At 38.5% G+C, this 23,478-nt stretch overlaps 1 protein-coding gene across 4 annotated transcripts; it reads left to right on the plus strand.

The window, feature by feature from the left end:
• The first annotated feature begins 2,033 nt into the window (after positions 1–2,033).
• LOC129767453 (large proline-rich protein BAG6) lies at positions 2,034–22,677 on the plus strand. 4 transcript variants are annotated; one of them, XM_055768373.1, is made up of 14 exons: positions 2,035–2,320; positions 2,376–2,536; positions 2,712–2,783; positions 3,051–3,398; positions 3,457–4,098; positions 4,175–4,369; positions 4,427–4,835; positions 4,912–5,085; positions 11,401–11,776; positions 11,836–11,981; positions 12,047–12,222; positions 12,286–12,735; positions 21,286–21,696; positions 21,766–22,677. In XM_055768373.1, the coding sequence occupies exons 3-14, from the start codon at positions 2,721–2,723 to the stop codon at positions 22,132–22,134; spliced, it is 3,759 nt and encodes a 1,252-aa protein (XP_055624348.1). In that variant the 5' UTR covers positions 2,035–2,320; positions 2,376–2,536; positions 2,712–2,720; the 3' UTR covers positions 22,135–22,677. The 4 variants fall into 4 exon arrangements, with proteins under 4 accessions (XP_055624350.1, XP_055624348.1, XP_055624349.1 ...); XM_055768375.1 differs by having other exon boundaries at positions 2,034–2,536; positions 4,912–5,037; XM_055768374.1 differs by having other exon boundaries at positions 2,035–2,536; positions 21,298–21,696.
• Positions 22,678–23,478: the final 801 nt, after the last annotated feature.

Consider the following 23,478-nt stretch of genomic DNA (forward strand, 5'->3'; position numbering starts at 1 on the left):
ATAAGTATCTTTGAGAACTGGAACCGACACTATTGTGCAAGCGCTCTCGATACAGGCTGAATGGAAAGTGCAGCAAGAATAATGCGAGGCTCAATGTATTAAATAATAATAATTAATCATGAATGTTGTATGTGAATTGCACTTAAATAGAAAAAGTGATCACGTTTACTTATATTTTTTTCTGAGTGTACTACGAAAAAAGGTTCCCGGCAAGGGTGCCAGATATGAGGACATACTCCATTTTGAAGACATTTGACTTACGCAAGTTGTCTGCATTTAATGCGACATGCCGAGGCACCATTCAGTGTCGCATTGGAGGCGATGTTGACCTGTAATTGGACATTGGCGATGAGAGTGGTACAGTGTCGACGTCTGGTGGCGACTTTCAATGTGGAGCCATAATTTGGGTCCCGAACTCGATGTCTACAAAAATGGGAAAATAATATGTCCAATTAAACGTGTCGCATTACAGGTCTATCCAATTAGCTAAATGTCGCATTAAATGTGACCAACTATATAACATTAGCACAGTAATCGTTCGCTAGGGGCATTCGAATGTAATTTGAAATGTTATGAAAATTGACATTATTTTCGCATGACAAAATTATTGAAACAAATTTCGTCAATTATATTTCATACTTGTTGTCGCACTCAATACGAAACTTCCATTGGAATCCCTTTGTTTATTCAATTTCATGATCAACGCGAATCAAACAATTCGTTGAAGTTCCCCTCGATTTTATTTGACGTTCAACATGCCGGACCAGTTAAAACGCGAATGTCGATAACTGGTCTTCCCTTTTCGCCCAGTTAGTGAATGTTTACTTGTGAAGCATTCATATATTTACTGTAAAAGGTTCCTCAATGTCGTCAGTACAAACCTACAGTGAAATCACCCGACACAGGGAATAAATATTGAGTATGACTTAATATTTATTCTATTGGCGATCTAACGCAAAACATAAACGATCGGTGAGACATCTGGATTCTGTTTTCAACTAAGAAAATGATGATTAGGTAACCTAAAATTGAAAGACAAATCACGTATGTTTTACTTCCGGACTTTTCAAGGTAGCTCTCACATGCAAGAACCATGCATTTTCCAACTTGTTTTTGATGGTGCTCTCGAATTTCCGTCTTTGATTCAACCATTGTCAATATTTATACAATTTTCACTACTGAAAGAGATAAGAAAATAACATGTTATATATAAAAATGCGCAGAATAAAATTTCTTAAAAACTCATCGCAACCAAATAATCTTTTATGATTATAACATTGTAATTTATGGAAAGAACTACAAACCTTCCATAAGCTCACATGGAAAAATTTAAAACCATCATCACCTTCACCGCAGCGCCGCCTAGGTGTAGATTTGTACGTTAGATCGCCAATTATGTCTGTTGTGAGAGGAAATGATGCCCAATGTATGGCTCACTAGTGCTGCCAGTATATAATATCAACATCACTGTTATACTGTCAACTGCGAAGGATAGGACGTTGTGTCTTTCACGCACCTCACATTACTGTGTAGCTTTTTGCTATCGTGGCTGTGAGCCACCATACGACCGGAACGGTAGAGAAGGTTTGGTGGCTGAGAGTAGACATACGATACATACAAGAGTTAAACTCTTCGCCAATAAAAGAAAACAAAAAGAAGAAGTAGAAGATTGTCATCAGAATCTAGCGTTTGCGTCACCGGTTTTATGTAAGCGAAAAGGAAATGAATCATCATCCAATCAAAGAATCTTTTGCTGCCATGCGCTTCAATTGCTTTGCACTGTCAACGCGTCGTGGTGCCCAACCCGTCCTGTCAATTCCAGCTTGATTGTGAAAACATTTTATTATATCAACACATTTTCAAAGTGTGTGTAGACTGTTATTTTTTCAGTTTAAGAAGTGACTTACGAGGTGTTTTTTTAAATTTATCCAAATATGTGTTACTTTCGTTTCGTAAAAATAAATAAACTGGCATCTCTGCTCTCAGCTATTCTGTTTTGGAACGTACAACTGTCAATATGAATTGTGATTCTTTTATGTTCTAGAAAGTTTGAATGGCTAACCATAAACATTGAATTACTAGACGAAGTTGCACAATTTATCTCGTAAACGAAAGATTCTTTCGCTCGGAAATAATCGAAAACTTCAGATTGTCGAATTACTCTCTACGTGTTCTACATACTGTGTAAACCGTGAAAATTGAGTAGTTTCTCACGAGTGTGTATAGTGATTGCAAAGTTACAGAATTGGATTTTCTCCCCGAGAATCATTTAGCATCCTCGATATATTTAGGCAAAACGGTGTGCCGAAACATTGAAAAGGTGTACATTTACGATAGAATCAGCGGGCTTCGTAAAATTTGCGATCCATTTATAGGAGGTTACCAACAAGAGAGTGGTAAAAGGAAACCGTCGGAGGGTCGTCGTTTGCGTTTGGAATGATAATCAGCAGTGATCGATATTGGTGCTGACTCGGGCAAGACGATTGTTTCACACGAATTGAACGGATAAAAACTATTCAAACGTGAATACGCGAAGGTAATCAGCCGCTAATTTGGAGTGAATATTTCTACTCATAATTCGATTGTCAAAAGTTTTCTGTATGTTATTGACATTAAGGTTAGAAATTTTATCGATTGGAAAAGATGGCGTTTGCTAAATGAAAATATCACTCGTTCACAATTTCCATTGTTTTTTTTTAATTCAATTTTAGTGTATCGGAATGATAAACCTAAAAGTGAAAACACTTGATTCCCAGAATCATGACTTCAGCGTGGATGATGATGTAAGTATGACTCAGGCAGAAACTAATCAAATACCGGAAGATAAACATTGCATATCCTTCCATTGAGGCTAGAGCAGTAAATACACTGTCGCCGGGATAATGCGAATGAATCCTATGTGCCTATCAAGTTTTAGTGCCTAAAGAAATTGATACCTCTTTTAAAGAAATCTGTAGGATCAATGTAGGCACAATTAATATCTTGTTCCAAACTGGCGAAAGAGGATTGAAACCAATTTTATTCTTTAACGAAAACATTTCTCGTTCTAGATCACTGTTCGTCAGTTCAAAGAGCACATAGCGGAAAAAATTAACGTTGCAGTGGATATGCAGCGTTTGATTTACTGTGGTAGAGTGTTGAGCGATGACAAAGCATTGAAAGAGTACGATGTCAATGGAAAGGTGGTCCATTTGGTCCAAAGAGCTCCCCCATCTGCTCGTGGGGCTAGTTCCGGTGGAGGTAGTTCCAGCTTAGGGGAGGATGGCGCTCGCAATACGGCAAGGCGATCACGTAGCAGCGACAATGCGGCCCGACCGCAAATATTCCGTGGATTGGATGACTTCAATACGATGTACTTTGGATCGATGACTTCGATACCGCTGAACGTGAATGCCACCGTAAGTGTTCGTTACTTTTGCATGAGAAGTACAATAATTGTTCGATTCATATTTATAGACTCCACCTCAGATCCCTACCGTGAGTCCTTCGTCGACATTGTGCATGAATCGCATTACCGTGGCTCGTCATATGCTCCAATGTGCGGACAATATTGTCAGCTTCTTGGAAGCACCTGAGCGTGGCCTCAATAATACCGCTATGGACATCCTGTCTCAGCAAACAATGGAATCGACTGTATTCGAAGTTGGCATCAGTGCTGTTGGCGATGTCGATATTCCACAAAATCAAATGCAAAATTTTGTTCAAGCGTTTCAAGGTGCTGTTTCTGCGGCATTTCGCCAGAATGGTATATCGAATGTGACAGTCCAGCAGCAGGATACGACGACTCCCTCCGTTCAAGTTTTTGGTACGATTCCTGATTCTGCGATGACCACGCCACCAAACACAAGTGCTACAGCCACACCTGCCCAGGAAAGCTCTGGTGCATCCTCTGGAAGTTCTTCTACCTCGTCTAGCACTTCTGAGTCAAGTGCTGATTCCAGGAGACAAGCTCGCCCGGGTTCTTCGAGGAATCAAACAACCAGCACCCAAACGTTGGCAGAAGTCGTGCAGCAAATGAGAAATGTCCAACGTCGGATGGAACCATTCATGCAACGATACTATGAAATTTTGCAGAATGATCCAACATTCGGAGATGGTGTATGTTTCCCGGTTTTTTTTTTTTTTTTTTTTTTTTTTTTGAGTCGGAAAGGTTGATTTTTTTTCTTTTTATTAGGATGCTACAGCACGTCAGGATGCCCAACGCGTTTTCGACCGCATCTCGGAAGCATTGCATTACATGTCTCATGCTCAGCACGCGATCAGTGATTTGATGCTGGATTTGCAGACATCGACGCCCCGCCATCTTTGCTGTAGACCGATTTTGGTTGAGCAATCTGCCTTTGTTAGCTCTGGAATTGCCGCTGTCCCGGTAAGCTAATGTTTTCAGAAGAGCTTCTCATTTCATATGTCTTATTTCACGTTTTAGAATAACATAAATTTAGCCAACTTATTGAGAGCAACAAACAACAATAATAATACCGAAATGGGCAACAATATCAATGCTCAAATCATAAATCTATCGATCCCTGGAATGACTGGACCTATAGCGGGTCAAGCTGTTCCAGTCCAGCCGCCAACTCCGATTGGTTCGCAAAACAGATCTACCGGAGCCTCTGGATCTACTTCTGGGGCACAAACGGCAGGCGGTGGGGATACTGCAACTGCTAACCAACACAATCAAGGCCAGCAGCAGCAGCAGCAGCAACAAGGTCAGTCTGCTACACCAACTTTGAACAACCTTCCAGACGATATTGTCACTCGTGTGTATATTCCCCTGAACGACTCTGCTACTGTAAGACGAATGCGGAATATTATTCGGACATTTGAAGCTACAGGTTAGAGATTAGCTGAACGCGCCTCCGCAGAGACATGACGATTATTTATTTCACTAATTTATGTCCTGTACCGCAGAAGGTTCCAATCCTACCACCACCAATACGCAAAACAGCGCAAATGCTAGCACTACCAGCAATTCCTTATCTGACGAATTGCAGACAACTTCCTCATCCTCTTCTTCCACCAACTCACGGACGACGAGTGAGTCCGAATCAAACAGCTCGAGCTCTCCCGAACGATTAGCGAACTGTATGTTATTTTGTTTTCTTGCGTTTTCGCTGTTTTTTTTATTAGTTCTGTGTTTTCGCTTTTTTATGTACGTTTTTTTTTTGTTTTGTGCACAGAAATATGATTTATGTCTTTCTAAATTATTTGGTTGATCTATTTTGCTCACTTAAAGCTTATTTTCTTTTTTTCCCACAGTATTAAACTATCGCTGACACCATATGTGTCATTCTGTATCATATAACTAAGATGGTGGATGTAGTTTTTATGGGTTTTTGTTTTCAATCTATGATATGCTGAAATTCAGAGGATTATTACGATAAATAATCGACACCGCTTATTTTGGGTTGGATTCCATAGAACTACCCAGTTGCACAGTACGATAGGTTGATCTGACAATTTCATAACAAACCGGGGAACCTAGAAGAAACCATTAAATATGAAACAACACTATCAATGAACACCAGTGGAAGGAACATCAACATCAGCCTGCCATGAAGTTCATTTTTCATTTCCATCTTCATTTTGGTCATAACATTCGTAACGTCGAAATTGAAGATTACTGCGTGTTAGTAAAAATCAAAGCATAGAATTCAACGTCAACCAATTGAGCGTGAAATCAATTAATGGTAAAGGATAGCCATCCATCACACAAAATTCTTGTTTTTGGCGACTTCGATAATGGAATGTATAGTATAACTCTTGCTATGTTTTATGAATCTACTCCCGATTAGCCGGAAATGGCATACCACTCCAATTATATAGCAAATGGGTGCAAATAACAGACGAGCGGAAAACGAACGTAATCTTGTTTTGATTTCTTGTTTAATGATACTGGCTCTAAATGACCAGCAATAATATAAAACTTTTACGATATGGGTATTGGATGAATGGGCTTCAACAGCAGAAGTTGAATATCGTATTCCGATGTCACTTTGGGAGAGAATGTAGTGGCTTCCGACTCATTAAAAACGGCCCTGAAAGGCCGAAAATGAAGTTAGTGAAGTGGAGTTAGAGAAAGAAAGTGTTAGAAACTATGTTCGTATTAGAGCGAAATAGCGGGTGTAAAAGAGAATAGAAAGCGGAAACGGAAACGAAAACGGATCGTACCTCTCACACTAAAGGTCACGAGTTCAATTCGCACTTCCGACATTCTTCCAAAAATGGAAGTAATGTGACCAACCAGTTGAAAAGTGTTGAAAGTCACAGTATGCACAGTATACAATATAAACAAAGAAAAAGAAACGAAAACGGAACGCTCAACGCCGTTGAAGGCTAAACGTCGCTCAAACGCACAACGGTCAACACTCAACGAAAGCTAATGTTGCCTTTTCCGGATTCCTGGTCCTTTCTTTTTTCTTAATATGGAAATCAAATACGTATTCAATAAAAAATCACTGCAAGCGATAAAGAAGGAAGGAAGGAAGGTCTTGAATTATAGAGACTTTAAACTTTTGCAGTTCATTCGTCTCTAGCCTTGAGAAAGGCCCTTTGAAAACTCTACTCTATTCTACTCCAGCGCTACCACCTCCGCCCTCTTGCCTTGAGAAAGGCACTCGATCCCTCGCCGTCCAGCCCGTCCAGCAACGATGTTGTCCAGTCGGTGTCCACACAAAGAATGAAACGATAAAGATCAACTTAACGTTCGTAATAATCACCTGAAGTTAATGACAGCAAGGAAAATGCAGGTTTTTTCAAATTTCGTTCATGCTGTTTTTGTTCAATATACTAGACAAAGTTTACGCATCTCGACTCTTGTGTTATACTCATTATTTCATCCGACACTGGGGAAAAAGCTAATTCTTTCATTCGTGATTAATTTTTTTATAATTTTTGGCACTGGTCTCGAGGCTATCGAAGTGTTGACCACTGAACAATTCCATGCCAAATCAACTGAAAAACAGCAAATTTTGACGCGACCCTCTTCGATTTTATTGAAATGGAGAAATGGGGTTAAAATGAACACCCTAAGGAATATGCACATTTACTGCGTCCACATACCGCTACCATCTCCGTTTTTTGAAGAAGATTATAGCTTAACTAATTGTTGTTTAAGATATCAAAAGGGTTTTTTTTTAAATAAAAATAGGAGATATATTTTTAAAAGGAAAACAAATGTAAAATCAAACATTTCTTTTAGTGTGAGTTTAAAATGATTACCTGCTGGTGGTAAAATGAACACCTGTACATATCATGTTAAATGGGATAGATTTATACGTTGTTTCACGTCCAAATTTGTTTGCATCATTATTGAGAAAGAAGATATATCCATGAAATAATCTGGGCCTATTCACCTAGAGTAGTAATTAGAATTTTCTCATATGTACATAAATGTAGTGAGAAACTCATAACGCTTCATATATTGAGGTTTGATTTTGTTTGGGATGGCATATTTTATCGGGGTCAAAGCCAAAAAAGGAACACCTTGAAGGGCAATATGTGACAAGGTATATCAGGTCCAAAAAATGACAGTAAGTCGTTATCCGGTGGTGGCTCATTTTCCCCAAACAGCAAAGTAATTTCGAATGCGAATTTTTCAGCGATTGACAAAATATCTGTTTACCACTAATCGAATATATGAACAGTCGTCCCACCTGATAATTTGTCGAAGATATCAGGTCGAATAACTTAAATTTAACGGGAAATTCCTTTAATACGATGCGCGCAAAATTATATCCGAATGGCGTGAGAGAAATTTCTGTTTTATTTATTTTTTTCTACATTTGACAGTTTCACGCATAACAGGGTGTCTTAAATAGTTTCATATGCTTCAAGAAGTATCGATTGGTTTTTAGTTGAACTATCGGAATTTGAGTACCGGTTCATTTTACTAACCCTGTTCATTTTAATTGCATTTCCCGTACATATGATGGAAGCTACCCATAATCACAATTTTCATTATCATATGACCAATTTAAATCACGATTGATTTTTTAAAAGAGAATATTCAAAATTATTGATCTTTCTTTCAATGAAAAGTAACTCAAAATCCAGATGTATGTTATTTGACAAAAAAATTGTTGGAAAATCAACAAACTATGTAGAAAAAAATAACATTTTATAGGCACTGTTAAAAAATCTTATTCAAAATATGAATTGCAAAGTTTCCCACAGTTAAAACTCCGCAGTTGCGATTGGATTTTGATAATAAATAACAAGTAAAATAATTTCGTTTTGTTGTGTGGTCGATAGTTCGCGTTTATATAATCACATCACTTACCTCAATGAATCCTGATTCTTACCTCTTCCCACTAACAACTATCCCTCCCATGATAATCGCTGTGGAACCACGCACTAAAAGCAATCCTTCTGGCCTTCGGGCGGCGAATTTCATACTAACATTCCTTCTCTTTCCCTGGTGACTGTAAGGACATGACCGGCAGCGTTGTTGGCCATTTGAAGCTCGAATCATTGAAATTTGCACAATGTGAATGATTTGCTACTCCCAAGCGTCATTCAGTGTGTTCTTTGTGCAATTTCGCTGGTTTAGGTTTTAGGTTAATCACGGAGAGCAACTACGAAGTATACAGTCTACCCAAGCTCAAGCTTATTCAAAATTAGAATTGGAATCCCTTACAATCCTTTCCAAAAATTTTTTGTATATTTTTTATTGGATTTTATTAATTTAAAAAAAATATATTTCCTTTTTGGTGAGTTTAGCACGGCATTACTGTACCTCATAAAAAACATACATCATACAAAAATACAAGGAATATGCAAAAACATATCGAGTGTGGGGAGGGGGTTTGTTTGGAGATATAAAAGTTTTTTATATTAAATTCATTTTTTCATAACAGTACCTTTAAAATATTGTTTTAATAGTTCATTAATTTTCCAACAACTTCTTCAAACACCATATTTTAATCTGGAACATCTGGATTTTCAGCCGACTTAATTTTTTTTTCCATACCAGCATTGCTACTCAGGCAAGAAGGTCGTGGTGAGATTATATATTTTTTGTGGAATTCCCGAGAAAAATTAACTTTTACTTAAGGTGTCCGTCTTTACCACCCTTCCTAGTTTCCATCATAAGTACCAAGATTCGGAGAGCGTCATGTCAAAGTGATGTGGCATGGAATAACTCCGCTTGCATTATCTCAGGTCACCATAAAATTACACCCGGAGAAACAAATGACAAATGAAGATGTGACTAGTGTCTAGTCTAGGATTGGGCAATTTTGGGTCGATTCTTAGAAAATCGATTTTTTCCTTGCTGATTTTCGATTTTTGGATCGATTCATTGCCCTAAAAAAAAAACGCGAAAATCGATCTCTTTCTTTTGCTTTATTCGAACTTAGAAAAACTTTTTGTGAATTTGTTTTTCAGTGTGCATCGATTTTAATATCACCGAAGACCACCAAACAAATTTCATGATTATAATGTCAACATTTGAATCGATTCATTAGGCTTGCTGACAAAGTCAGTTTGATTCTTTTATAATTTATCTTCAAACAAATACTGACAGGATGTACTGTGACCAGTACAATATATTTTTACAATTATTTTTTTAATTGGGGGAGTGATGTTCGTGGGATCTTTGGGACGTTTTCGGTATAACTGACTGTACCGCGATTAGGTTATCGTAAGACTGATTTAATATTCTCTCTTGGCTTACCAACTAGCTTAGGTGTATGTTTCCATGTTCCCATTTTCCGTCCCAAACTCAAGCCACCAACGATGTTTTCAAAATAAGTTAATGTCAACAAATGTATGTTGCAGCGTGACCAAGTTTATACCCATGCCGAAATTAGGAAGTAGGTCATAAATATCAAATGTGTTCTGCAGCGTGAGCAATTCTATGCCCATGCCGAAAACATGGATTGGGTCATAAACATAATTCGCATGCTGTTTGCGTACAATTATGTAAATACGGAAAGGGTATCGGATAGACTTCGGACCTTGTGTTTTATGGCCTAGTGAAGATTGTCCGATAAGCAGTAATTTTGGATGTGCATGAGTTAAATGAGTGCACGTAATTTTAGAAAAGATGAAGTGTGAGTAGGGATGCTACAGGGGGGACCCCTATCTGGAAGGTCGAAAAATAATGAATCTTCGTGTTTTTTTTTCGGATGTTAGGAATAATGTGAAGTGTTCGGATAGTTTGGTTATTGTTAAAGGTATATTTGAAGATGTGTTTTCCATTTTTGTGTGAACGAATAATAATTATTACGCTGTTATCAGCTGGTTTCATAGATGCTGTCTGAAAATCGGTACCTTGCTGGTGGTATCGGTTCTGAAGCAACGAGGTGTCGCAGATCGAAATCAAATGAATATTTTGAAACTTTAGGACAATACCTAAAGCATTACATAGGAGATTTTAAAAATTCGAAGAATTCGAAAAATTGCCTAAGATTTTGTTTCAAAATGAGTTATTTTTCATGAAAAATTGCTGTTTAGAAGCTCATGAAAAATCGAAAAAATTAGGTATCAAAAACCGGCTATAGAACGCTTTGGAAAATTCATTTTTACATGCAGATAAAAAATTTAAGCCAAATCGGTCGAGTAGATCCTGAGATATCGACACCACCAGTTGAAAAAACATGGTTTCGAGAAAAACGCGTTTAAAAATTCATACAGCAATACTATATCCCTTGAGGTGACTTCATACTTTCAGCTGTAACTTTCCAACGAAATCAGATATCGAAAAATCCTTTTAGGACAACATTTCTGAGGGCATTAGCTTTCCAAAAATGCAAAAAAAAAACAAAAATTCGACTTTTTCGTCCTTCCAGACCGGGGTCCCTCCCCCCCTTGAATGATTCCATGACGGCACAAGATGAATGTGCTGGCAAATGCATTTTTCTGGACTTTGACCTTGCTGAGGAACAAAACAAAATGATGTTGATGTTTGCATAGATATATGAAATTTGTATTCTATGTCCTGAGAAAAGACGGCACTCATGTAGAATAAGTAGATAAATTGAAAAAAAGATTTTGAGGTTTCAAAGATCGATTCCCTTACACCGATTTAATCAGTAAATCGATTTCTTGGTCGTTTAGAAAATCGATTCGTCAAGATCGATCTTTTGAGAAAAAAAAAGTCCAATCCTAGACTAACGACAGTTACTAGTGAATTTTGACGACAAATTCACATCTGGCTGAGATTTCTTGAAACCACCCCTGTTAACGATTTAGGTTGATTAAATTCCTTAGCCAAAGGTGGAAGCATGGGGTTCGTTTTTCAACATCTTTCAATTACTATCACATCTCCTAAAACATTTTTTTCCTTGTTGATTTGTTGACAATCCGACTACGTCTAAAACAGCTAATATGGATAATATCCCGTATTTAGTTGACCATTTCTCGGTAGCATTGATAGAGATCTTTACTTTTTTTCAGTCAACAACGCCAACAACAGTAATAATAGCGCACAAATGCAGGTAGCTCGACTGATTCAGGCGGTTGTGAACGCAGCTCCGGTCCACGCAGATATTCACGTGCAAATTAACGCAGGTGGCAATTCCCCAGCATCAACGTCGAGTAATACCAGCGGTGCAGGTCAGACGGCCAACCCAACTATGACTAACAATACCACTACCAATACGAATGGTGCTGGAAGCGAGAATGGGTCTCAATCACGTTTTGCAACAGTTACACTACCGACAACGTCAACCCAAACAAGATCCACTTCGAGACCTCACGTCCACAGCATGCCTCCGCCGAATATACGCAACGTACGACCTTTGCCGGCTAACATGTTATGCTCATTCGATAGGTTTGATCACTGTACACATTGTTAGTAGACCTGATACATATATTCAATTGTTTACACAGGTTCCTCCCTTGCAATAGTCATCACATTCGCGAGAATATCGACCGTGTTTCCGCTGAAACAGCCACCGCTCGTAATAATCAAACAAATAGCAACAATAACAGTAATGGATCTACACCCACTCCCACTGCGGCTCGTTCGAGAACAGGTAATTACCGAAAATTGATAGATCTTCTCATTACTTAATTATTTAATTAAAACTGTCTTCCACAGATTCGGAGCTTTCTTCTTTGCCGCTCAATTTGTTTGGAATACCGTTTACGTTTGCGGATTTACAGCAAATAGTTCCGCACCCGAATACGCTGAATCGAATACGAGATTCTCTGCAATCATTCGTCGTTGAAACGTTATTCACCGGGCAAGCAATCAGCGATGAGGCAATGGAAAATGTAAATAGATGCTGTTTGACTATGAAACATCCGCTACTACTAACTTTTTGTTCTGTTTTGAAGGCAATGAATCTACTGATCCGACGACTAGAACCGATATTGACGATTGTTTCTAACTACGACCTGCCAGATTACGATACACGGGCCTCGATAGAAAACCTTATACGCAACTCAATCCCGTTTTGCATCAATTTGATACGGGAAGACAGTAGTCAGCAGTTTGGTCCGCGTCTACTCCGATCCCTAGTCACTTTCTTCCGTCGTTTTTTCATGATTTTGATTACATGCATTGGGCACGAGAATGCAGAGTCTTTCTCCGGACAGCTGGTGGATATGGCAATCCACAATACCCAAGGAGCTGGCTTCGTGAGAATGGAGCTTTACGACCTTTTCATGCATGCAATCGAACGACAACTGGATCGAACAAGCCAACAGGACCACCATGAAATTCAAGAATTTCTAGTTATCAGAAGGAATGGACCAAATCAACCCAACAACCAACTTGAACCTATTGTAAGCTTGTTTTCAGTTTCCTTTCTTTACGTAGGACTAGGTCTTTAATTTCTATACTGGGGTGTAAGCTCATAGTTTTGCAAACGAGAGCGTTACATTGGAGAAACAAGATTTCGAGCGTTAATACCTCTTTGCCGGCTGAACGGAAAGGTGTGATAACCACTTCATTCAAAAGATGAAATGTCTACGCGTTATATGCTTGTTACCTATTAATCGAAAAACTTGTTTCAATAGATCAAAAATTGCTTTGAAAGCAAGCTAACTTTTCACAAATTTATGTATATAAGCGGGTACCAGCTCGGAAATCTACTCAGTTATAATTTTACAGCGGTTGGAGCATGTCATCGCCGCTGTGGTGAAGCTTGCTTAGTTCATCAAGAAAGCGTTGATGAACGGTGTCACCAAGAGCCTGTTTGTGTAAACGAAGTGCACTGGTGCGTCGTGTTCCTTCAACCTCCCCCTAAGGTCAAAAAGGAATCCACCGAAGAGTAAAATGGTACCGCTAAGAAGGCAACCAGGATAGCATCGAAAAATGCTTCACTAAAACTTATCATTAGAATATAAAATTATCTTCAGATACAGTTTTTGTAAGAGATTATTTTACCACATGAACAACCAAAGTTTTCCATTCACATTGAATACTAATTTAATACGGAAAAGTTAATTTTCATTCATAATTTCTATTTGAAAAGTGTTCATTCTGCCTGAAACCCCATTATTATCTTTGACGCTTCACTAACTCATAAAACGATGTTCAATGACGTGCCGTTCATTTCGTTTTCACCGTGAAGTGAATACGGGAATATGGCTCGATGTCATCGTCAGTTCTTCTTGGAATTTTGAATTACTTTGAAGCGAAAGAGCTTATTCTGTTTTCCAGTTATAACATAGTATTGCGTTCAATTACATTTAGTTTTGTAATTTTTCGATTAAGTTCAATTAACAGGAGAGCTTCTGAAAATTATTCTTCCCCACCAGTAAATTATATTCGTATTCTATATTCTCTGAGATTGTGTCACATTTACCCGAAAGACATTCACCCAAATTCCAATCATCCAAATTAACAAATACTCGAATGCGACAGGTATCCGAATGATACATCTCCCCGAATGAACATCTACCCGAATGCAATATTTACCCGAAAGCGCCATTTATCCGAATGCAACATTTACCCAGAAAGTAACATTTACCTGAATGTAATATTTACAGCTATATTTAATAAGGAGATATTTTTTTATTTAATCCTGATAAGCGTTTTTCAAATGATAATATTTATATATATATTACGGAATCAGACGACTCCAGATTGCTCCGTCCGAGTGAAGCTTACGATTACTTTTCGGGGGATCTTTGTGTTTTGTAGATTCTTGCGTGGCGCCTGGTTGCCACGCTGATTGATGGTTCGTTGATGGTTTTCGGATCACTGAATCTTGTTGACTTGAATTGATCTGTTTTGTTGTTGAAATTGAACTGTATTGTATGCTTGAACAAATTGAACTAATTTGCCAGACAAAAATTCCGAGTATATATACGCGAAACTCTTACCCAGCCTTTCTCTGTAAGAGAGAGAAAGAAAATATCTCTCTTTTCTACTCAGATAACCGAGACCGCGTCTGGTTATCTGCCTTCTATTTACCAGCCGAAATTCTATCCGCTTGTTTGCGCGGATCTATACCGATTCCGTCATTCGCTCTCGATCAAGGGGTTCAATAAAGAAGGGATTTTACTACCCAAATATTTGCTGATTGCAGGCAATGATATCTAATCTATATTTTCTGTTCTTATCTCTAGCCACACGCGTAGGATCCTAAATAAATATTTTAGCTTATGCGCCCCTTTTACTTCATAGCCCTTTCGCACATTCCCTGCGATAAAAGGTCGAGATCTAAGAAAAACAATTATCACCACTCGGTTGGCCCATGTAGCGCTCTCGTCTTGGGTCTTATCTAATTGTCAGCAATGAAACATAAGTTATAATCCTTCGCCTAGCGCGCTATCGCTTAGCGTTTTATTTTATTTGCCCAACTCTCGTTTGGGTCTTGTTTGGGTCCGGTGCGCTTTCTTCGTGTATCTGCGCTAAACTATGAGTAATAAGATCTATACGAGGGTCACTATTTATATTTCGGGAATAGGAACAAAAACAAATAGTTAAGCTGCGAATATATTTTTATTGTTTTTCAAAGTACTCGCCACGATGATCGATACACTTTTGCATGCGCTTGAACCAATTTTCAAAGCATTTATTCCAATCAACACGAGCCTTTTTTTTGAGCGATTGTCAAATTATGTGGGATCCAACGTGAACATAATTTTCGCACAACTATGTGTTCATGTAAAATCGCATATATGCTGGTGGAACTAATGCTTAGGGATGCCTCAATCTCACAATAGGTTACATGACGATCTTGCTTAAACATTTCGTGCACAGCATCGATGTTTTCTGGCACTACAGTCGATTTTGGACGACCTTCACGAAACTCGTCGGACAACGAACTACGACCACGATTGAATTCACTATACCAGCGATACACAGTGGTTTTTGATGGAGCTTCATCGCCAAAAGTCAAATTAAGTTGATTGACGCACTCTTGTTGTGATAATCCAAGTCGAAAGTCGTAAAAAATCATCGCACGAAAATGTTCACGATTCAGATGGACTCACATGACATCAGTGTTGCCAATTCCCGAAATATAAATAGTGACCCTCGTAGAACGGATCGTGTAGGTCACAAAAAAATGTTATTTTCGTGTATTTCCCTGATCCTACTTTCGCGTGCGTCATAATCATGCGCCGCTTATATGAAGCTATACAAACAAATCGCAAGAAAGGAAACAACTTGGTTTCTTCCCACCGGCTTAATTGGTCCTTTTTATTTGCGCTCGTTGCGCTTCAAATTTCATTTTATTATTTTATGTCCGGCCCTGATATCTAAGCTGGGCCACATTATGAGTTTCGTCAAGCGCGTTGTTGGGCGGCCAGAATAACATCGGAATGCTATACAGCGGTTGTCCGCTAACTGGGCAGAAGGCACCACCCAGTTAGCGAATTTCGCTCGTTAACTGGGCTGACTTTACAAACGCCAAAAAAACACTGAGGGGAACGTCAATGGTTACACTCAGAAAAAATATGTATTGAAAAATATGGAAGCGCAAAATGAAAACTACACTAAGAGAAATAATTTGTAAATATAACGATTTTTTTGATAAATGCATTCAATCTTGTCAAGAGATTTTCAGCAGTTCTTGATGTTTTTTGCGTGATTTGATTACTGTATAAGATGTTTGAAGCGAAGGTTTAGTGTAGTGATTTTATTTTGAGGTTTATATTCACAAACATACAAGTATGACTAATAGAAATTGCATGTATATGGTGCGCCTAGCCAGCCCATACATGCAAACGTGGAGGCGATATACATACATCCCAGCAACAATTAAATCGTATAATTATCGTTTATATAACATCATATACCCTATATACATGTATATTTTCCAATTTCGTATGCATATGCCAGTTATACACATCATAAGTGGCGTCGTCTGGGTAGTGCGGGAGGGGCGGCCCACCCCCGGGTGCAAGGTTTAGGGGTGCAGAATGAACCGAATTTATATGAAGAAATTGGATAATTATGATTTCTGATGGAGTGTGGGGATGTAAATCAACTCTCCCGCCCCGGGTGCAAAAGCTTCACTCGACGTCACTGCACATCATACAAGTAATGTGTCTTGGATGTATGTATATCACCTCCAATTTTAGATTTTTTTACGATTTTATGTTTGCTGGGCATATGCTGGGCAGGCCCGAAGGAAGTTTTAAATTGTTAAAATATGAATGAAATTTTTACTTCATTTTATTTGATTACTTGAAACATTATTTTTAACCATTTCTATATAAATTTTGCGATATTTCCACTAAAACACAATGGGCAACCAGGAATACTGTATCCAGTTACAACTATTTTGTATCATATGTAAGAGCTTTCACTGCCTAGAATCATATTTCAGATAACCGTGCGAGATAGCTGCGGCTTGATAATCCAAACAACCGGAGTTCATATCCCATCGGAGCAATTTTATGACCATAGCCACCACTTATATCAAACATTTATATCCCTAAGAGCCCCCGCAGACTGCAGACTGATTTGTCGGCCGACAGTTTGGTCGGCTATCGCCCAGTTGAAAAGCAGCCCAGTTAGCGAACGAGTGCTGTATTCGTGTTCTGATTGCCATTCTTCTGATTTTAAAGCCTTTTCACCTACGATATAGAGTGGGGGTTTTCTATTATTGCTAGTCATTTAGAACCAGTATAATTAAACCGGAAATCAAAACAAAATTAGGTTAATTTCCCGTTCGTCTATTATTTTCACACATTGCCCATATGATTGGGGGTGTATGTCGTCTACGGAGAGTCGAGAGTAGATTCATAAAACATAGTCAAAGAGTTATACTATACATATTAATGCAAAAGTCACCAGAAACAAGAATTTTATGTGATGAATGACCTTCCCTTACCATTAATCGATTTCACTCTCAATTGGTTGAATTTTATGCTTTGATTTTCACTAACACGCAGTGATTTTCAATTTCGACGTTTCGAATATCATGACGGAAATGAAGATGCAAATGAAAAATGATTATGGCATGTTGATGTTGATGTTCATTCCACTCGAGCAGTAGGATATAAATACAAGGTAGACTGAAACTCGCCGTATTTGAATGTCGTGACGGTGAATATTTTCGATACTGATTATAACAACGAGATTCTAGAGCATTTATGAGAAACAAGGCCACTCGAAAGCCATCCATATGAAACGTTATTTATTGTAACAAACTATTTTGAAAGTGAATGAAAACAAAATGAAAAACGTAAAATCGTTCGTATCGCGAAAATTATCTAATTTCGAGCGATTATTGCTCAGTTGCTGGGGGCTTCGAACTCAGAGAGTTTATTCGCCTCTAGTTAGTCTTTCAAATTTCTAAAGCCAGCCACACCTGTTACTGATTCATTAACCGACAAGAAATATATAAAAGCGACGGTATAATGGCGAGGAGCATTCAGTATGTTTCGAACCGTGAAGGAGATCGACCGTCGCTTCCGACGGTGTCTCGCATGATGTTTTTCTCGCGCCACAATATTTGTAGCCTACTACAATTTTTCCAAGCGGTTGTTCCTGTTGAAGTTGTTTACTACAGGGATTTAATCTAAAAATCACATCAAGTAGCAAATACGAGGGCGGTCCGATAAGTACAGTGGAACCTCGCGAGCGGTTCCACTGTACCACCGATGCGGATTATCCGCGAAAGCGAGTTTCATAGTAACTCTCGTGACCTTCTCGAAATTCGTCAGTGAGTGGCATGCTATTGCTATTTAGTTTTTGTGTTAGGTCCCACATTACCTGAAATGTGATGTACCTGTGCTTATAGATGGATACTTTAATGATTTCTGTATTGATAAAACATAGTTTTCATGCTGAATTATTTTTTTTCGTGTTTGAATCTCATTTTTAGTACTTTATTGCGTTATCCGCACTGATTTTGCCAGACTATTCCGCGGATAATCGGGGTTCTACTGTACTTAGATCCATTGCCCGATGGTGTCAGTATCGCAAGAGAGATTACTATCGTGTAGTACATTCTCGTAAACGGCTACTGTCAAAATTTCTGCCAAATCGCACTCGTGATTTTGTTGTGACTGTCTGTGGAAGCGGGCGTGTCCGCGGATTTTAGAAAAATGGGAAAAGAGCAACATCGGTCGGTGATTCGATTCTTGTTTTTGGAAGGGAAATCGTGCAGCGGAATCAAAGAGCGCTTGGATGCTGTATACGGTGACTCTTCTCCTTCGATGGTGACCGTCATAAATTGGTATATAAATTTTCAACGTGATCGCACGTCGGTTTTTTATGAGCCACACCCAGGTGCCCCGAAAACGAAACGACTACCACGGAGGATAACGTGACAAAAATTCACGATCTCGTATTGGCAGACCGCCGATTGAGAGTGAGCGAGATGGTTGAAACAGTAGGCATCTCAAAAGACCGCGTGGTTCATATCCTGCATGAAATTTTGGGCATGAGAAAATTTTCGGCGCGATGGGTTTGGCCACGGCCAAATTGGTCGAATTGCACTACGAACTGCTGCCCTATCCACCGTATTCTCAAAATTTGGCCCCGTTTGACTTTTTTTTTGTTTCCAGACTTCAAAAAGTCACTTGCCGGGCAGAAATTTGAGTCGAATGAGGAGGTCATCGCCGCCACGGTGGTCTACTTTGCAGACCTCGAAAAAAAATATTTTTCAGATGGATTAAAGAAGGTGGAGATCGCTGGGTCAAGTGAATCGAGCTAAAAGAAGACTATGTTGAGAAATAAATCTCCACTTCTCCAAAATTTTTGTTTTTTTTGTAGGCTTATTGGACTGCCTTCGTAATTCCACATACTGATTATTTCCTTCAGCTCCTCCATACGAAATAGTACGAACCGCCATCACCTAAGGTTATTATAGACAAAAATGTAACTTTTCAACAATAATTGTTTAATTATTTGATGCTTACCAACATTCACAATTGAAAATGCAAAATTAAAAGAGTATACCTTCCATTTTCACACAAACCAGAATGCGCTGCGGAGATTAGATGTGTTGGTATTAATTCAGCAGCCTTCGTTATGGTAAACGTTCAATTTTTCGAACACTCAAATTTCCCGGTTGTTATTTTCCTGTAGAAAGCTCAATCGAAAGATTTTTGCCCTGAATCACAAAGTGTGTTCTTTTATCAAAGTAATACTACAGAAAAGTTCACATATTTTTGTATTTTATTTGTTTTTTTAAATAAAATTGAAAACGCCTTCCAGACATACTTGCTTTAAATCGAATTTATTGCCCAGTATAGTTATATAAAATCGAATGGATTGACGGTAAATGGTAGCTAATAAATTAAGCTATCATTTCATGCCAAAACATTACCATACGGTTGCTTTCCAAAGACATGAATAATTATCAAAGTGGTTGTTCGATTTTTCAAACGTTTGGCGCAAAATGGATTGAAGATTTCCCCTAAGGCCAAAAAGGAATCGACCAGGAAAAAGTAATACACCTGTTGCCGCCGGTACAGCTGTAGCAAAGAAAACAACTAAACCATCGAAAACCTATGCGCAGAAGCCGAAAACACTGATGCCACAGAAAGCAATAAAGCGGTTCTGAGCCGGAGCACAGAACGAGGGATTTTGTTTTCAGCAGATCAAATCCAGTTCTTAGAACTAAAAATTACTTTGTAGTGAAAGTGTTTATTTTGTTTCCCATTTATGATATAATACTGCGACCAAATACACTTTGTTTTGTATTTTTTTTCAATCAAGTGCGATCAACATGAGATTACACCTTTCGGCAATTTATTAGGGGTACGATGAATCTTAAGGGGGGACCCCTGTCTGGAAGGTCGAAATATAATGAATTTTCGAGTTTTTTCGGATGCTAGGAATAAAGTGAAGTATTATGTTAATTTGGTTATTGCACGAATAATGATTGTTCTGCTGTTGACAGTTGGATGCGTATATGCTGTCTGAAAATCGGTACCTTGCTAGTGGTATCAGTTCTGAAGCGACGAGATGTCATAGAACGAATTTGGATGAATCTTTTGAAACATTAGGACAATGCCTAAAGCGTTGCATAGGGGTTTTTGAAAATTTCAAAAATTGTCAAAATTGCGGCTATTTTATAAAAAAAATAAGTTGTTTTTCACGAAAAATCGCTCATAAAAGATCTAAAAAACGAGACATCAAAGAACGGCTATATAACTAAAGCGTTACATGCTGATAAAAAAAAATTCAGCCAAATCGGTCGAGTTGATTCTGAGATATCGATACCACCAGCTGAAAAAACATGGTTTCGAGAAAAACGCGTTAAAAAATGCATACAGCATTTCTAGGGTGTTGAAAGAGTGAAACTTAGTGACAAGCAATGTATTATGTAGAGGGCAAACATGAGAAAGCGGAGAACCACTTTTGGGTGATTGCTTTTTTTGTTGAATATTTTGCCTTCGCTACATACAAGTTGTTCGACGACGTTGTGCACAAAGCGAACGACAATCTTGCTTCGCTAGCCGTATCATCACCATCATCATCACCCGCATATTGATCATGACTGAGAAGAAATTTCAAGCAGGTATCCATATTTATAGATTTTGTGATTTCAACAATTTGTTATTGCTATCTTGAATTATAAAGGCTTAAAACTTCTTCAATTCATTCGATTCTATTGATAGTTTACCTTTAAAGCACTCGTAGACATTTCATCTTTCGGATGAAGTAGTAATCATGTCATTTCGTTCAGTCGACGAAGAGGTATCGAGGCTCAACAGCTTGTGCCTCCAACGTAACGCTCTCGTTTTCGAAATCCTCCCCAGATATTAATTCATCCATTCATTGAGAATTGATTCCGATGCAACCTCAAACAAATGATCACTAAACCTATGGTAGTCCTACGTCAACCTTGCGGTTATACCACAGATATAACCCACTTCCAGTTTTTGTGTTGGATTTCAATGATGTACAATGTTCCTTAGTTTCTGTTACAGCCAATGGAGGTCGACGAACCGGAATCTACCACTCCAGAGCTTGTGTCAGATATCGCTGAAATTTCGATATCTATTGAACCACCAATCGTCAACATTGAACAATGTGCCGCAATAGTGATTTCCGCTGGGCCTGCATCTGCGGCAGTCCAACCATTAGTGACAGCGACAATCACTCCACAATCGACGTCTTCACCGGCTCCCACCATTGAGAACAGCGAGGATGTGACAATGTCAACACCGATTGCAATAGTTGACCCACAAGTACCCCCTCCGTTAGAGAAAAAAGATGAAGAGCAAGATATACCACCTGTTGTCGTTGGTTCTGAATCGTGGCATTCGCACTTACCGTCTACTTGGCTACCGGTCATCACACGTGATATCGCCCGACAGAGAAGACAGGTGAGTTCTGCATACCTTATGTCGACTCCTAGATACTTAATTTTGCGTGTGTCTCTAACGACTTTTCAGAATCCACACAGTCCCTTCTCCGACGCGTATATTTCCGGTATGTCATCGAAACGGCGCAAATTGATTGCCGAAACGAAACCTCCGTCTGACATTCCATCGTTAATATCGGATGGTGTGAGGCATGCTTTCCAAAGCACTGGCATCAATCCGGCTAGTGTCAACGGTAGTAATTCTAGCACAGCCGCGAACAATGCCGCCGGGAGCAGACTAACGGCGTTGGACGAGTTGGCTAGTTCAATATCGGACGATACTGCCGTTCAAGGTTCCTACTGTGAAGCGATGAAGGCAAGCATTCGTGAAAGACTAGCTAAAGATTCGGACTATGACGCGGGACGGTTTCCGAATTGCTCGAAATATTTCGAGAAATAGTTGCTATTTAGCCATTAGCACATAGCCGATGTGAAGGGGGAGTTTTTTGAATAGACAGCAGAAAATTTCTATGAACAAATGGAAGTGGTATAACAAAATCATCTTAAATCAGAGTATGTATTTCAGTCAGTGGTACAACTGTACAATAAAACAACTGAAGGTATGAGACACTTCCGATAAAAAAACATACCATCACTAACCAAATCCAGGAAATGAAAAAATGTGGGCTTGCTATAAAAAAAAGTCGTAGAAATTAATTACGAATTTTCTGACGAAAATTTGCTAGTGTAAATGTGACTGGTAAATATTCTGTTTACGCAAATTTATTTTGTGTATATTATTTTATGACGCTTTAATAAATTTCTAGAAATTTGCGCTGCAATTTAGCTACAAAAATATACGAGGAAATTTGCTTTTCTCTTTTGTTGTGAAAACAAATATTCTTGATCTTTTAGTTCGTTTAGTTCGTGGATCATTTTCTAATTTGAATACGGTGTAAATAGAGTCAAACTTTCTTTCAGCGATAAAAATAATTAAAAGTTATATACGACATGCGTTTTTACTTATAGAGAAAGAAAAAATTGCCAATCTTCGCACGTTTTCGAGTCTCGAGTCGGTAGCTCCAAGAAAAATTGAATCTTATCGAGATGTGATAAGAACAAAGAAATGCCGTTTTCCAGTATCTTCAATAAGCGGATAAAAATTTTATAATTTTTAGTCACTCATAATCCGGAATCATTGCTCATTTGATAGCAGCACCAAGACCCGAAATCCTTGAAGGTGAAAAATGAAGACCGACTCTACTCTCAGTAGCTTCGTTTCGACTAGAACTGCTTCGGCAGTCAACTAAGGCCCTGATTCTCGAATTCACTTCACGGAGGAAACGAAATACGTTTTACGAGTTAGTGAATTGTCGAAGATAATAATGAGTTTTCAGGCCGAATAAGCACTTTTCGAATAAAAATCATTAATGAAAATTGACTTCTTCGTATCAAACTGTTGTTCAATGTAAATGGAAATCTTTGTTCTCCTCATGTGGTATAGTAATCTCATACAAAAATTTTATCTGAAGATAATTTGATATTATAATGATAAGTTTTAGTGGGAAACTAATTTCATATCCAGTTGTCGACACCGTACCGTTGTCATCGCGGATACATTTCATTTCGTTTCCACCGTGAAGTGTATTCGAGAATCAGGCCCAAAGAGTGACTTGACTAGAAAATAAATTGACTTAGTTGACTAGTGAGGATGACTGTTGAGCTAGTCCAGTCAGTGATTATTCTAACTGACGCGACTAATGAATACAAATCTGCCTCTTCAACTTACTTTAATCCACATTTC

This window comes from Toxorhynchites rutilus, chromosome 2 (genome assembly GCF_029784135.1).
Source record: "Toxorhynchites rutilus septentrionalis strain SRP chromosome 2, ASM2978413v1, whole genome shotgun sequence".
Taxonomy (NCBI): domain Eukaryota; kingdom Metazoa; phylum Arthropoda; class Insecta; order Diptera; family Culicidae; genus Toxorhynchites; species Toxorhynchites rutilus.